This window comes from Hippocampus guttulatus, chromosome 11, assembly GCF_054856545.1.
Source record: "Hippocampus guttulatus isolate MCC_2025c chromosome 11, RoL_Hgut_1.0, whole genome shotgun sequence".
Classification (NCBI taxonomy): domain Eukaryota; kingdom Metazoa; phylum Chordata; class Actinopteri; order Syngnathiformes; family Syngnathidae; genus Hippocampus; species Hippocampus guttulatus.
The window spans coordinates 11937848-11952871 of record NC_141271.1 but is presented as its reverse complement, the minus strand read 5'-3'; the positions used below and the strand labels follow the sequence as shown (position 1 = coordinate 11952871).

Below are 15024 nucleotides of genomic sequence, written 5' to 3'. Positions count from 1 at the left end.
GACAAGCAAATTCAGTGGTGTGATTAATGTGACAACCTTTGAGAAAAGGTTATGGATCCGTAGGGAACACTAATGTGTGCCGGACATGGAAGAGGAAGAGAAGAAGGGCAGGAGTCAAGTGAGGCTGGAGAAAGTCATCTCACTTGTCAGCTCTGTTTGGGTCTCCAGCGCCGATCCTCAACATTAAAACGGAATCGTTTTCACATGCAGTAACACATTGTTACTGGGTGTCTCCTTCCCTGCCTACATACTAACTGAATTTTAGCAGCAATTAGGAACCATTTCTTTTTTGCTCGAGGGCTCCCTCTACAGTTCTAACATGTCTTTTATCCTTACAAGGTACGAGCCTTGCCAGGAATACTGCAAAGGTTTACAATTGCCTATCATGAGGCATGGTGAGATTTCCCATCTGACTTTGGGTAAGAGGGCAGGTAAACCCTGGACTGGTCGCCAGCCAATCACAGGCTCAGGCTTGGGGTCGCCCTCGAAGATCAATAACTCATCACCGCTGCTGACTCTCCCGAGGAAGTCTGATCTCACAGGCCTCATCATCACTCTGCTCCTTACTTAACGGCCTGACATATAAAATGTGGAAAAATGTTCAATGGCCGAAGAGAGCTGAGGTCCCATTTATTTACTCCAGAGAGACAGTTTGTCGTTGGAGTTGGAAAAAAAAATCTTTTGGAGCACCTGCCATCGAATTCTTCTGTCACAATCACCGTCATACCAATGGCAATTTTTGAGTCTTCAAAGAACATTTTTGCAAGCACGCAAGCAGGACATGCAATTTCATCTGGAAAGATGATGTTGACAGTGCAGTTCAATGAAAAAGGACATCCAGAAGCAACACGGAGAAAAGGTCGTAAACATTTCGATCTTTTACTTCGGAGAGGAGAGCGATTTAGTTATCAACAGGCTGCATGTACTACATAGTACTTACCACACTGTTGAATTTACTCAGTTTTATTTTGTCCAGTGGTTGCACAAAATAAAATCGTGTAACTGGATCAAGATTTTTTTTTTTTCGTGCAACCACTGGACAAAATAAAATTTAGTAAATTCAACAAAGTGTAGATAGTATTCTCCTGGTAGGACTAGCACCAAGAAGCGAAATTCGAAAATGGTTCTGGATAGTCACCCAGCCTTGTCGCCAAGTCATGGATGGAGAAATTAGCCAAGGGTGGAACCTCGGAAAAACATCTTCAGATGCAGGCAGAAAGATTTACTTGGTTATTTAATTTCTCATTTGACTTGTATGCAGTCCAGAGACAAACAAAAAAGTCAGTTAAATAGAATATATGGCCATACTTTCCTGGTAAATCAGTGTCAGTCACTCTGAAAGAAGCACAATGACTATATATTCGATCATATTCATTCCTCTGTTTACTAATTTACAGGAGACATGCTTCTATTATCATTCTGTTGCTGCAGTTGCTTGATGAGTGAACTCCCGCTTCTTTGCTTCCCCGAGTCCGAATGCAGACGGCGACAGTCTGCCCGATCTGTTCTCTTCGGTTGCCTGCAATCATGCAACAGCAGGGCGCAGCGCCATTATGGGCAAGTAATAAGCAGTTGTCTGTTGCCCCGATGAAGACTGGGATTGAAACATTCTGTTCTGGATCGGGCATTTACGGTCGTTGCGCTTTTCTGTAATAAATATTTTTAGCGCATTTCGTCTGCGTTTCTGGAATCCAAAATGTTATTCGGTTCGGTTCAGAACCTGACAACATTTACCCACAGATTTGTAGAGTCCCACTCTGAAGTCTTTTTGGAATTCTTTGATTGGTGTAACAACGGGTGAAGTGTAATCATGAATTACAAAATCCAATTATTGCGCGGAATTAGTTTTTGATCAATTGTGTCTTGAAGTCATTGAACCAATATGCAAAGGGGATCCTCCGGTGTCTGTTAACTTCTACCATTTGGCAAAGCAAGAACATCCACATGCAGCCATGACACGCAGTCACTTTCTCCCAACAATGAGCAATCCGTAGCTCCTCCCCCAAATACAGAGATCTTTGAACAGCAAAGATCGATAATCTTACACAAACATTTATTAGCTCAGTCCTTGAACAGCCCAGAGAAACGGCAATGATTTACATGCCATGTTGTTAATAGAAAACGATTTCACTGAAATGCTGCCCCGTGCCCCCGTATGATCGCACATACTAGAAACTGCCACTGCCCATCGAAAATTCAGCCAGCAGTTTACTGTTTGAAGAAGGACGTGATATCAGCTCAGGCACAGGTGTCAAATTCCCGTCCTCAAGGGCATTCAGATGATAAGGATCGTTACCAGGCTCCTGCAGAGCTTGCTGATGAGCTTAACACTTGAATCAAGTGTGTTGGAGGAGGGAGACATTATTGGCGATGTTTTATGTTATGTGTTGTGTTGTATTATTTTCCGTTAAATGTTCTTTAAAGCGCTTTGGAACAGCTGCGGCTGTTGTGAATGCATTCGATGAATGCAAATGTGTTGAATAAAACAGCCATGTTCATCTCTGGCCTTTGAGGGCCGGGTTTGGTCATCCCTGCTCTAAAACAGTTCGTGGATGGGAATATGATACCTGTGATATAAGGCCTACATCCACGCACACCTCTGGATTCATTTTAGTTGAACTCCCATCCTGTTTGTAAAGTTCAACTCCTCCTCAGCAACGCTGCTGGGAAATCTGGACTGTGAAAATGTGACTTGCTTTCACAGAAACATTGATGTAAAGCCCCATCGTAGTCTTTCCAGAACACGCTAGAGTGGCTCTGAAAAAATAAAATTAAAAAAAGGGACGAAGAAAGTTTACATTGGCAGTGATGCCTGAGCCTGATGCGTGCTGACGCTGATGGTGCACACTGGTGACCTTTGGGCCGCCGAGTGCACTCAGACAACACCCTCTGCATGCCTTTCAAGTCCCCAAGCACACGAGCCAACCGTGGCCGTGTCTGTGAAACTTTAGGAGGAGCCGCTGACAGCAGGCATCTGCCAACAAGCACTCACTCACTCACTTCTTCATCAAATATGAAAATGAAAAAAAATTAAATAAACATATTGTCCACAATAGTGACGTTCAACTTTGGAACAACCAAACAGGTCAATTAAGTATTTTGGATACCTTATGAGTGATGTGAACCTTTGCTGTTTGTTCATTGGTCAGGCAGATTTGTCATGCACACATCATTGTAAAATTTGAGGATAGAAAGCAGGAGATGACAAAAATAAACACATGCATATTTGGGGGGGCTTAGCGCTGGACACTCCAGTATTATGCTGTACTCCACTTTCTCCAATTTGCTGCAGCAGTGCGTTTTCTTGCCACCCTTGGTCTCCTTTAGAATTTGTGATTATTTTTCCTAATTTTTGCAATTGCAATTTAATATGCACAGTTTTTTTTTTCCAAGGTACTTTTCCCATGGATTTTTTCATTTGTTTTCTCGGAACCCTTAGTCTCCTCTTGGAAACTTAAAATGACAATAAAAATTTGATACACACAGAATAAAAGCATCTTTTACGGCTAACTTACCCTGTTGTGACGCTTTAGCTCTGGACACTGCAGTGTTATTATGCAATTTCCACTTATCTGCAGCGCTCCAGTTCTTGGAATACCCAAAATAAATACACTTGCTAAAGTTAGCTAAGCTTGGAACTGTATTTACTATCTAGACACTGCACTGCATAGTCGATACTTTCTTGGTGGTTGAATGAAAACCCCTTAAAGTTAGGAGGGCCCCGTCAAGGGTGATGCATGTCATCATGTGTGAATATGTTATACATCTTTTAAAAGCTGTGTTTCTGGAGATTTGAATGGTATCCTACATGTTACAATTGTCAAATTTGAACCGAAGCTTGGGGAGACTTAAGGTTTGATGCTGCAATGTTTTCAAGTCCTAATCAACATTCTAAATCCATTTTCAAGACAGATATTGTGAAAAGAAATTAGACGAACATAAGATTCGCCTTTTTCTTCTGTTTTCAAACATCCATAGTTCAGTGACAGGAGCACTTACACAAATTCTTCCTGTATGGGAGAAATAATCATAATGTGACATTTTGAATATTTCAAAAAGTGACCAAAACTATGCTGATACTCCAAATGGTTCAAGACTAGTTAAAAATTGACTTTGGGTGCACCTTTCCACAAGCGTTTTCGGCAAAGTTGCCCTCGGTTTAAGGGGTTAATCACATCGATCCATAGTCTCCAGTTTGCTGCAGTGGCCCTTGGTCTCTTGAAAGTGTATCTCCTTCTGTCACCAACACGCACGTGTTGTCAACAAATATGGGAGAATCATTTTGTCCTGTCAGGGATGTCTCATTTCGACTGATGCGCTCAAGTTGGCGTGCATTCCTCATTGTATGATTTTGACACGGTAACCCAATTGACATGTTGTTTGTTACCGCGTCTGTTTGTTTTCGCATACATCCTTGTTACTCCAATAATCCCCAGCAAAGTTTTACACGGCAGGAACAAGCAGTAAGAACTATTTCATCCTATCTAGACGCACAGTCAGGACACGCGTCACCATCTCCCGGACCCAGCCTGCTCCTCTGACACTGGCTCGCTCACAGCACGGTTTGTTTTTGTCTTGCCCTCAGAAATTTCTACTACATCACCATGCTGCGCGACCCGGTCTCCCGCTACCTGAGCGAGTGGAAGCACGTCCAGCGCGGCGCCACCTGGAAGACGGCCCTGCACACGTGCGACGGACGTTCGCCCACCCAGGACGAGCTGCCCACCTGCTACAATGGCGAGGACTGGTCGGGCGTCTCCCTGGTAGACTTCATGCGCTGCCCCTCTAACCTCGCCAACAACCGGCAAGTGCGCATGCTGTCCGACCTGAGCCTGGTGGGCTGCTACAACCTGTCCTCCATGAACGAGACCCAGCGCGACCATATCCTCCTGAGCAGCGCCATGAGCAACCTAAAGAACATGGCCTTCTACGGCTTGACCGAATTCCAGCGCAAAACTCAATACCTGTTCGAGCGGACGTTCAGCCTGCGCTTCATCTCCCCCTTCACGCAGATCAACAGTACGCGCGCCGCCAACGTGGACCTGAGCGAGCCCGTGCGACGACGCATCGAGGAACTCAACTTCCTGGACGTGCAGCTGTACGACTACGCCAAGGACCTGTTCCTGCAGCGTTTCCAGTTCAGTCGGCAGAGGGAGCGCCGGGAGGTGCGCTTGAAGAGGCGCGAGGAACGCCGTTGGATACACGAGCGGCAGCAAACTAGGCCTTGGCTGCCCAGGCGCAGGATGGAAGCTTCGAAAAGCCAGGAGAAAGAGGACAATGACTTTGCCGGCACCACTGAGGACTACACGAGCCAAGTGTCTCGCTGGTGATGTCATAAACTGAAAACAGTGTCACTCTACGCTACTCGCGATAACCTTTGATTTGGCTTGTGGGTGAAATTTCACAATGAACCAAAAATGCACTATAACCTCTACAGTTGACCCTCGTAGTAAGTCTTGGCCTTGATTGGCATTAACATTTCTTAAATCAACCCTTCAAAAGTCTTCAAACAATTTGTAGCACTTGACAAGTAGGATTCAATGAGTGTAAATAGTCTCAAATCTCTATATCCTCACTTCACAAAAAAAGAAAAAATGTACCAAATGACTCTTGTGGTACAATCAAGCGATGTTCACCTCTAAAGTTTATAGTGCATTTTAAGGTTCATCCTGACCTCATATCCCAAACTACCTTATTTGTGAGTAGAATATATTGCCATCATATCATCATTAATGTGTTCTTCAGCTTTTTGGTGTGCACTCGTTTTTTTTTTTTCTTTATAACAAGTGTTCTCAACCTGAGGCCCGGTGCGAGGGCATCAGCAATATAATTCCCCATAAATTAATACATAGTATCAGTTTCAAAAAGTACATATCTACTGTAAATATGGAAAACGGCATCATCGTAAAACAAAGTAACGTACTAAACAAATTGCTCATCCCAACCTTTGCTTTAGGCCAGGTAAACGACCATATTTGGTTGTGACATACCATCACAACTCTGACATCCCTAAGGGATTAAAGTCATGTTTTTTTGTTTTGTTTTTTTTCAACAAAATTCTTTCTTTATTTATTTTGGGGGCAGGGGGAAATACAGTCCCATTTTAAGAACAGCGTTTCCCAAACTTTATTGAGCCAAGTCAAACGAAACAAATATCCCTAAAAGTACATTTGTATACGGTATATCCTTAAGCAATGATAATCTTGTTGGTGCAATTATTTTTTGTATGAAAAGCAAAAAATGGACCAACAGGTCCATTGTACCGTCTACCATCGAGTGAAAGAACTTTAACTGTTCTGCATGTCACTAGATGTCGCTGGCGTGAATGGACGAACAAAGATACAGTCCATTATTTGCAGTAAATTAATAGAAATATTTCTACAGCATACTTCATAATCTCACAGGATACTATGATGCTGCAGTGGTTTGGAATCACTGTTTCAAAGAATAAAGGAAGCAAGCTGTTAAAATATGAGGGGGGGTTTGAACGCTATTATAGCGGTATCTAGATTGATATTGTATTTAAAGAGTGCAACTTTTTTTCTTTTTTAAATGGGACATTATCCTCGTAACATTACAACTTCTTGTTACCGTGACATTATGAGATTTTTTTTTAAAATCAAATATAGAAAACTTTCTATGGCACACTATTGTCTTGTTTAATTGGTATTAAGGATCATGATGGTATCCTTAGATAAATTTCCCACATGTAAGCCCCTGCTTTCCAAGTGCGGACACTGCCTCCAGGTGCCCCTTTTGGTGTCTTAAAACTCTTCAAATGCTGTGTTTTTAATCATTTCATCGCTGCCTTGATTCTTTTCCAAATGCAGTTCTTGCCAGAAAAAAACAACAACTCAGAAGCTGCTTTATTTAAAAAATGTTTTTAAAAAAAAGGAAAAAAAACATGAATGTCATCAAAATCAAAGAAACATTTTTAAAAAGTAGATGTAGACGGTTGCATGCCACATTCACACTTACAGTCTGTAAAGAATTCACTTTTTTTTTTTGTTGTAATTGTTATTATTTGACGTCAATGAAAAGCTTTTCCAAGAGGGCCACTTTTGGTGCATGACGACTGATTATGTTTGAGTTGTGATGTTGTCTTTTGCTTTCACAAGTGCAATACCTTGCTCAAGATAACCCTCAATGACGTTGGTATACAGTGGAACCTCTCAAGTCGAAAGCATTCCATTCTGCTAGTTGCCATCAAAATTGTTCTAATTTCAAGACTAATTTTCTGAGTTTGCAGTGTAAAAACTGTAAGATTCAAAGATACAAAAAACTGACACATTTTCAGCCATGTCTTTTGTCTTTTGCAGACGTGGTAAGTCCAGGTCCAGAAAGTAAAAAATATATATATTTTTTTAACCTTCCGGTTGAATCGAAGCACCTGTTACAGAAGGCAAACTGTGGCACTTTTTTTTTATTTATCAACAAAGTGTTTACCATTGCCATCTCCTTTAACTATTGACCATTACAGTATAAAAATTCAAAAAAAATTTAGGTTAATAAAGAAAAATATCCAGCCTGAACTGGTTGCCACATCGACAAATAACCATTCAGGCTCACAATCACACCTAAAGACAACTGAGAGTGTTCCATTAACCTGCCAAGCATGTTTTTGGAATGTGGGAGAAAACCGGAGTAGCCGCAGAAAACCCACGCAGGCACAGGAAGAACATGCAAACTCCACACAGGAAAGCCGGAGCCGGAATCGAACCCTGCACCCCTAACACTGTGAGGCGGACGTGCTAGTCGTCCACCGTGCCACCAAAGGAAAACATTGCTTACAGAAATCGAAGATATGACCCAAATAAATAAATATGTAGAGCTTAGTTGTAAATTGTAAAGGCTTACCACAACACACAAATTAATACGTTAAATGAAAAATCAGTTGTGACACTAAAAATAAAAACGGATTTTGAGGAAAAACAGTGGTCTGTGTTTTATTCATTCTGTGACCAAGTTTGGAACTTCATCTTCATCATCTTTTATTACTGAAAATAAATAGAAAGACCAGTTCCCAGCCCACCCCCCCCCCCAAAAAAAAACAGATTTTTTTTTGGTAGTGTTTTAATAATAGCACTCTTTAATGCTGTCCTTAATAAAAACAAGACACCGAAACAACAACATAACGTCATTGTAAAAAAATAACAAACTGCTTTTGATGCTTTTCTTTAATTCAATGGACAGTGTAATGCTCCTTCTGGTGTGTGAACTTCAGCCACTTGAGGGCAGTCCAGTATAGCATGGCCATATTGATATACATGGAAACAGTAACACCTCATTTGCAGAAGATAATGAATACATACCTTTATGTATCAATATTATCCGTCTCGGTGTGTTGCTCCATCGTTTGTGTTCAAGTTCCTTTTGCTTGAAGACACCGATGCTATTCATTGGCCGGTAGATGACGTTTTGCATTGTTCGCTAGCATTAAGATAAAATCACGTGACTAATGCCAAATACACAATGTGCAATTCTGTGAGTTTAATATTTAGTTTGATAGTAAACATCAACTACGACTGGCAATAAACAGTTTGAAGGCTCTTTTTTGAAGAGCTGTTCTCTAGTTGCCAAACTGCTGCTTGTTGTGAAGGAAGTTCGGCCATATTGTACTGCGCAGCCAGGATGGACAAGTCGCAATAAGCTCCACATCCTGCCGAATGGTCATGTCATGACAAGTCATCACACTCTTTCATCTTTGCCAACAGTGGTAATCTTCCGTGTAGAAACAAAAAAAAAAAAGCCAAAGATTAACCAACCACACTTATGGAGACTCTTGAGCAAAGCCAATTTTTCCAGAGTCAAATTCCTACACGTTTCACTTTGGAGGTTCCACTGTATTTAAGATGAGACATGGAATAAAAATGAATGGATTGTGGCTAAAAAATGTATGCTTAATGATCTTGCACCACAGGGAAAGTATACAAATGTGTAGGCAAGTGTATGTTATGCTGTTTTCTGAAGCGACATCAACACACATGAAGATGAAAGGGCAGTTTTTGTTTCTTCTTTTTGTCTGTGTTGATGCTTATCTTGTACCCCCTAAAAGGCCCTGGCAACACACACACACACACACACACACACACACACACACTCAGGCTCTCACATTTCTTAATTATCAGCATAACAGCATTGTATCTCTTTTGATTTCAGTTCTAAAAAAAATACCTCAATGTCTTGTTTTCCCCATCCTTAAGATGATTTCCATTCATCTATTTGCAACAGTGGATGTTTGAAGAGCATCGATGATTTGAGTTTGTCGGATCATGTTTGTTCACGTTTTCAGATTCAGTGTTGGTGACGTCAGCCCGGTTCAGAACAGTCTCCTTCTGACGGCAACCTTCCACGTTTCAGTTGAAAATGTCATCTTTACAAATCACATTCATGAATATTTCCTTTCCTAGGTGATGGTGTTGGTTTTGCGGTTGAGAATAAAGCTTTCGCTGCTGTGTGACAAGCAGCGGGAGTGAGAGGACGACAGATGGGAGCGCAGTATGTGCTGCAGTCAGTTTACTGGACCACTTACCGTACACTACATGGACTGCTTATGTAAGGAAACCCTAATGAGATTCGAAGACTGATGTTATTATTTTGGATGGGGTTGGAGTGAGGCAATAATGGTGTTTTGATGGTTGGTTATTAGATTATGTCAAAGCCAGTAAGTGTGTGTGAGACACATGTCAGTTACATGAAAAAAGTCTGCACACCCCCGTTCAAATGCCGTGTGTGTGTGTGTGTGTGTGTGTGTGTGTGTGTGTGTGTGTGTGTGTGTGTGTGTGTAAAATACACATTTATAACAACAATTCAAAACCTTTTGCACCATTAATTTGATCACTAACATGTACAAGTCAATTAAAATAAGATATTTTGAGAAGGAAAACTAAAGTGAGAAAGGTGGTTGCACAAGTGGGCACACCATCTTATAAATGGGAATATTGCTTTCTTCAGAATCAATTACATTCAATTATGCCCAATTTAAAGTGAAATGAATTTGAAAATTTTCTCATAGGCTTTTCCTGGCAATGTTTTGCTTTCTTGCACCAGCCGAAAGATTTTGTCCCTTCCCCTTGTCTAAGGCCCCACTTCCAGGTGGAAGACAAACAGCCCCAATGCATTATGTCGCAACCACCATGCTACATTGAAGGCATGGTGCTTATGTCAAACATAATTTTGGACTTACGGTCAAAATGTTGCAGCATCACACAAGGGGGGGACCATCTTTTTTGTTACCTTCTGGTTTCATTTTCTTTTTTTTCAATTTTGTTGTACAGGTTTTAGATCACATTAATGGAGGCGTATGTACGTATGAATATATGTATGTACACAATGTGTCTTTGAAATTTATATTATTTGAAAAGTGGTGAAGGAACGGCTCGGTTGTCTGATGGGAAATGTTTCACCAACAAGTCGTCGGGTTGGGAGGCATAAAAAGAGAGCGTGTTCTCTGGTGTAACAAGTTCTGTACATGTTGAAATGTCTCGTGATCAAACGAATTGCCTTTTTTGGGCGTGTAACATTTAATCTGCCATTTTTCTTGTCAGAGCTGGAAAAATTTAAAACTCGAAATAAATGCATTGAATGACCATCATACTGCGCTGTTTGTTTCAGATCCACTTGAGTTTGCCTTTGCACACCACAACATTTTTGTCACAAGCAAGTAAAGTGCCTCCATTCTTGGGGCCTTAAAGTATTATTTTCACGAAAACATAATCCCCAAAATGCAGACTGCCCAATCACAGCGCTGAAGAGAGGCTTGACATTTTCATGTGACATTTTACCTGTTATCCAGAAAAATGTAAGGATTTTTTTTTCGCACCTCCAAAACTGATCATTGATCCAGACAGTGGAAAAAACTTATGCGGTTGTTCTAAAGAAATCAACAGACACAACTTGGTCTGTAGTACTGTAAACAAATGTACTTTAAAAAAACAATCAATCAAAGAAAGCAATGTTCCTGTTAGCTCATTAGCCAGAATGAAATGCTAAATTATGCTCCTAACTAGTAATAATTCTTAGCATTAGCTATGTTAACACGGCTAGCTTTAGGGCAGACATGTCCAGCTCCGGGCCTGGAGGGCCACTGTCCTGCCTGTTTTCCAGCTCTCCCGTTTGCAACACACCTGATTCAGATGATCAGCTCATCAGCCAGCTCTGAAGCAGCATTAGAACGACCTTGATTATTTGAATCAGGTGTGTTGCGACTTTGGACACCCCTGCTTTAGGGAATCTCCTTACTTTAAATTTATTCATAAAGTGACAGTTTACATGCCTCAGTGGGTGTGACTAATTTGGTCGGTAAGTGAGTTCAAATGGCCTCAGCAGCTTGACCAAAGTTATGTTCATTTAACAAGTTGGGTCAAAACCGAATAACCCAATGTGTTTTATTCATTTAACCCTAAAAGTTGGTTCAAAACTCAATAACCCAATTTTTTGGGCTCAAATTGCCCTAGTGTGGGTCAGTCCTTTTTTAACACAGTAATTGGGTCAAATTTAACCCCAAATTACCTATTTTTGACCCAACTGTGTTTAGTGTAACAGCCATTGTTAGCCACCATCATGTGATGCATGTGGTATGCTTTAGATTATGAGCTTTTTTTTTTCATGCCTTCCTATCAAGAGATCACTGAGGTGGAGCATTCTATGTGGGCTTTATTTGAACAGATTTTTCATGCCGTTACCAGTGAAAGCCTTGTGCCTCCCCTCAGGTTGCGCCGCACGGATGGATAGCGTTTCTTTCAGCCGGCTGTGGCACAGATGGTATGATTGTATTCTCTCCAATGCTTTTGACTGTAGGAAGCGTTTAATGACTTGGAGAAAAAGTAAAAAATAATAATAACACATGGACGGTTTTTCCCCAAGACCTTTTTTTTTTTTTACTCTGAGCTTTTATAGTCAGCAGAAAAAGCCCGTGCCTGGTTCCATATGGTGCTCATTCTGCAAGGAACATTGATTTGTTCATCTTACAACAAAGGAGAAAAATGATTTATGAAATAAACATGAGGGTGAATGAATCAGCAGTCTCTTTCACAAAATCAAATGGACTACACCCACTTTTGTTGGCACTTGGATAAGAAAAAATAATATTGCTTATTATTTTTTACACAAAACAATAGAAGTACTGTTAATTAAATAACAAATGGTTACAAAAGAAAATAATAGTGTTATGGTTAAAAACAGCTCTAGAATGTGCTGAGGAATGGATCAAATTTTGTGATTATGTGTTGTTAAATATTTTTAAAAATCAATAAAGCATAATATTAATTATTAGTATTTGCAACTATCCTAATTATATTGCAGGTCAAAATGGCATGCTTTCTATGTCTTTTTTGTTTTTATTACAAAATATTTTTTGATTAAAAAGTAATGGGCAAAAGCTGTTGGCATTTTGTTGTTTTGTTGTCATTGTATATTTTGGGGAAATAAGTGCACAGGCAGGCACAACACAAAATTAACACTATACTGACATTTAGTGGTCATTCCTGAGACTTGCAGCCTATCTCCCCCATGACAAAATTATTTTAGTTCTCCATTAAATGCTAGTAAAAGACAAACAATTGAAGCAAGACCAGTGAAGTTTAAAAAAATAAAATAAATAAGATATGACAATGAGGAGTATTTTATTAACCCCTGGCTATGGCGGCCTTCCTGTGTGACATTTTCATGTTTTCCCCATGCTTGCATAAGTTACTCAGCCTTCTCCCACATTCCAAAAACATGCATGTAAAGTTCAGTGAAGATTCTAAATTGTCCATAGATGTGATGAATGTGAGTTTGAATGCTTCTGTGCCTGTATGTGCCCTCTAAGTAAATCGCTTGCTGAGTTCAAAAACAAATTCAAAAAAATTGTACAAACAACCTACATCAATCAGAGTTAAAATGATAAATTCAAAACATTAAATATAATGATAAATCAGAACTAAGTTGATAAATAGAGAAAGGTATATAAATATCCATTATGAATACAAGAGAAAATTGACACAAGAGTGTCAGGGTGTGGAAGTATATAATCCCGATACAAACCAAAAGTTGTAAAAATATCACGGTTAAGGGTAAAGTATGAGCCTTAATGGAGACTTCTTTCTTCTTACTTTTTTCTTTTCTGATTGATATAAAAATGATTTATTAGATACAATCACATAACGGGGTAGGACTAGATAAGTTTTTTACTTCTTCCTACTCCCTTGAACATAATAACTGTGTTGAATGAAGATTGATTTCTTTCTTTTTACTTTTTTTATCTACCTTATTTTCTGTCAAATTATTACTGTATATATGTTTTATGTTCAATAAACAAACAAACAAACAAATAAGTGATTGGCGACCAGTCCCGGGTGTAACTCTAATCTACCGTAGGCATCAGCTCACTCATTACTTTAATGAGGACAAGCGTTACAGAACATGGATTTGAATTACATTTTGCTAAATAATCCTGCCTTACAGTGGGGCATGTGGTGTGAATGTAGAGTCCACACTGGACGCGGTGTCGCAGGAGGCTTATCCTTGTCATAGCTGTCAGAAAGTGTCTTTTCAGGAAAATGGATGACAGTGACACGCGTCAAGTTAGGTCAGCGTTTCAAGTTAAGCAAGTCAGCATGATTCATGAATCTTGATGGAGAAAGCTATTTGACGACTTGTACATAAATAGTTGGGTCTCTGGAGTGCCTGCCCTCTGATTAAGTGTGAAATTAAAACAACCACACAAATGTTTTGTTTATGGCTGTCACTATTGAATATTTTTAGAATGGATTATTCCATCAATTGTCTCAATGATTAATCCAATAATCGGATAAAATGTTATTTTGCATTAAGTGTGTATTTTAAAAAAACATTTTCCCAATTAATGTTTATTTAGTATTGTTCAGTGATTAAAAATAACGAGTAAACGCAGTATCAAACAAGGGAGAACCAATCTTATACTCACTAACAATTTTGAAACTAATCTAGTTACTGGCTTTCCTGTGTGGAGTTTGCATGTTCTCCCCGGGCCTGTGTGGGTTTTCTTCGGGTACTCTGGTTTCCTCCCACATTCCAAAAACATGCATGTCAGGTTCATTGGACACTCTAAATTGTCCTGAAATGATTGTGGGTGTAAACAACTGGTGAGTGTGCCAGTGTACGAATAGATAGTAAGCAGCAATACCAAGAATAAAGGTTACAAGTTACAACATTATGAGTCTAGGTCACGTTCCCTTATCTAATTATCTGGGCCAAAGAGGCCTCAATCTAACAGTGCCATGACCGGAATGTAGGGCAAATGACTGACACCTTGTCAGTCATACCTTCTATCTCTGAATGGATTTTTTTAAACTGTGGAACTGTGGCTTCTTAAGAAAAATAACTGAAAACTCCAAGTGGCTTTGCACAAGTCGTCGCAGCAGGACAGCATCCCATCACCGAGGGCCCTGAGTTGGAAGACGTCTGACAGCCCGAATCAATGATTAAACGAGCACTGCTGGATTTCCCCGCGTGGGACCTTTACTGTGCATTTTACTACCTGTTGCTGTCTGATGCCAAGTAGGGGGCTCTGATCAACATCAATGGCACAACTAGAAGCCCTTTGCCCTAATTACCCTAGCCACCGCAAGGACACATAAGGTTTAGGAAATCGAATGGGGCCCTCTAATAGCAGGCTTGTTTTTTGTTGTTTTTGTTTTGAGGGTGGTCTCCATGGTCCATCTTGCCTGGGTCTCCGAGGGAGCCCCCTGCAACATGGTAGCATTGGGGATGTATTTGTGTTTGGAGATGTGTCCATAAACACGGTCCATCCCTGGCCCCCCACCCCACAAACACACGCACATTTTCTGGGCCCACTGAGATGAAGCCTCTGTCTTACAAAGCTTAAGCTCCATCCACGGTCATCATGTTAACGATAGCCGGACCAGCCATTGATTGGCCCAGCACAATATGAGGCAGGATGAGGGCTGGCTGATTTGCATGTCAGTGAAAACTGAGCTGCTTTTCATAGGACCAGAAATACAGGGTATGTGAATTTTTATGTAATTCTTGAACCTTGGGGTA

General features: G+C 40.4%; 1 protein-coding gene across 1 annotated transcript in view; it reads left to right on the top strand.

Moving 5' to 3' along the window:
- hs6st3b (heparan sulfate 6-O-sulfotransferase 3b) overlaps positions 1–10594 on the top strand; it is a 67239-nt gene extending 56645 nt beyond the window's left edge. The window contains exon 2 of the mRNA XM_086123096.1: positions 4586–10594. Within this exon, the coding sequence (XP_085979222.1) occupies positions 4586–5330 (745 nt within the window). The 3' untranslated portion in view covers positions 5331–10594. The remainder of the gene's footprint in view (positions 1–4585) is intronic.
- Positions 10595–15024: the final 4430 nt, after the last annotated feature.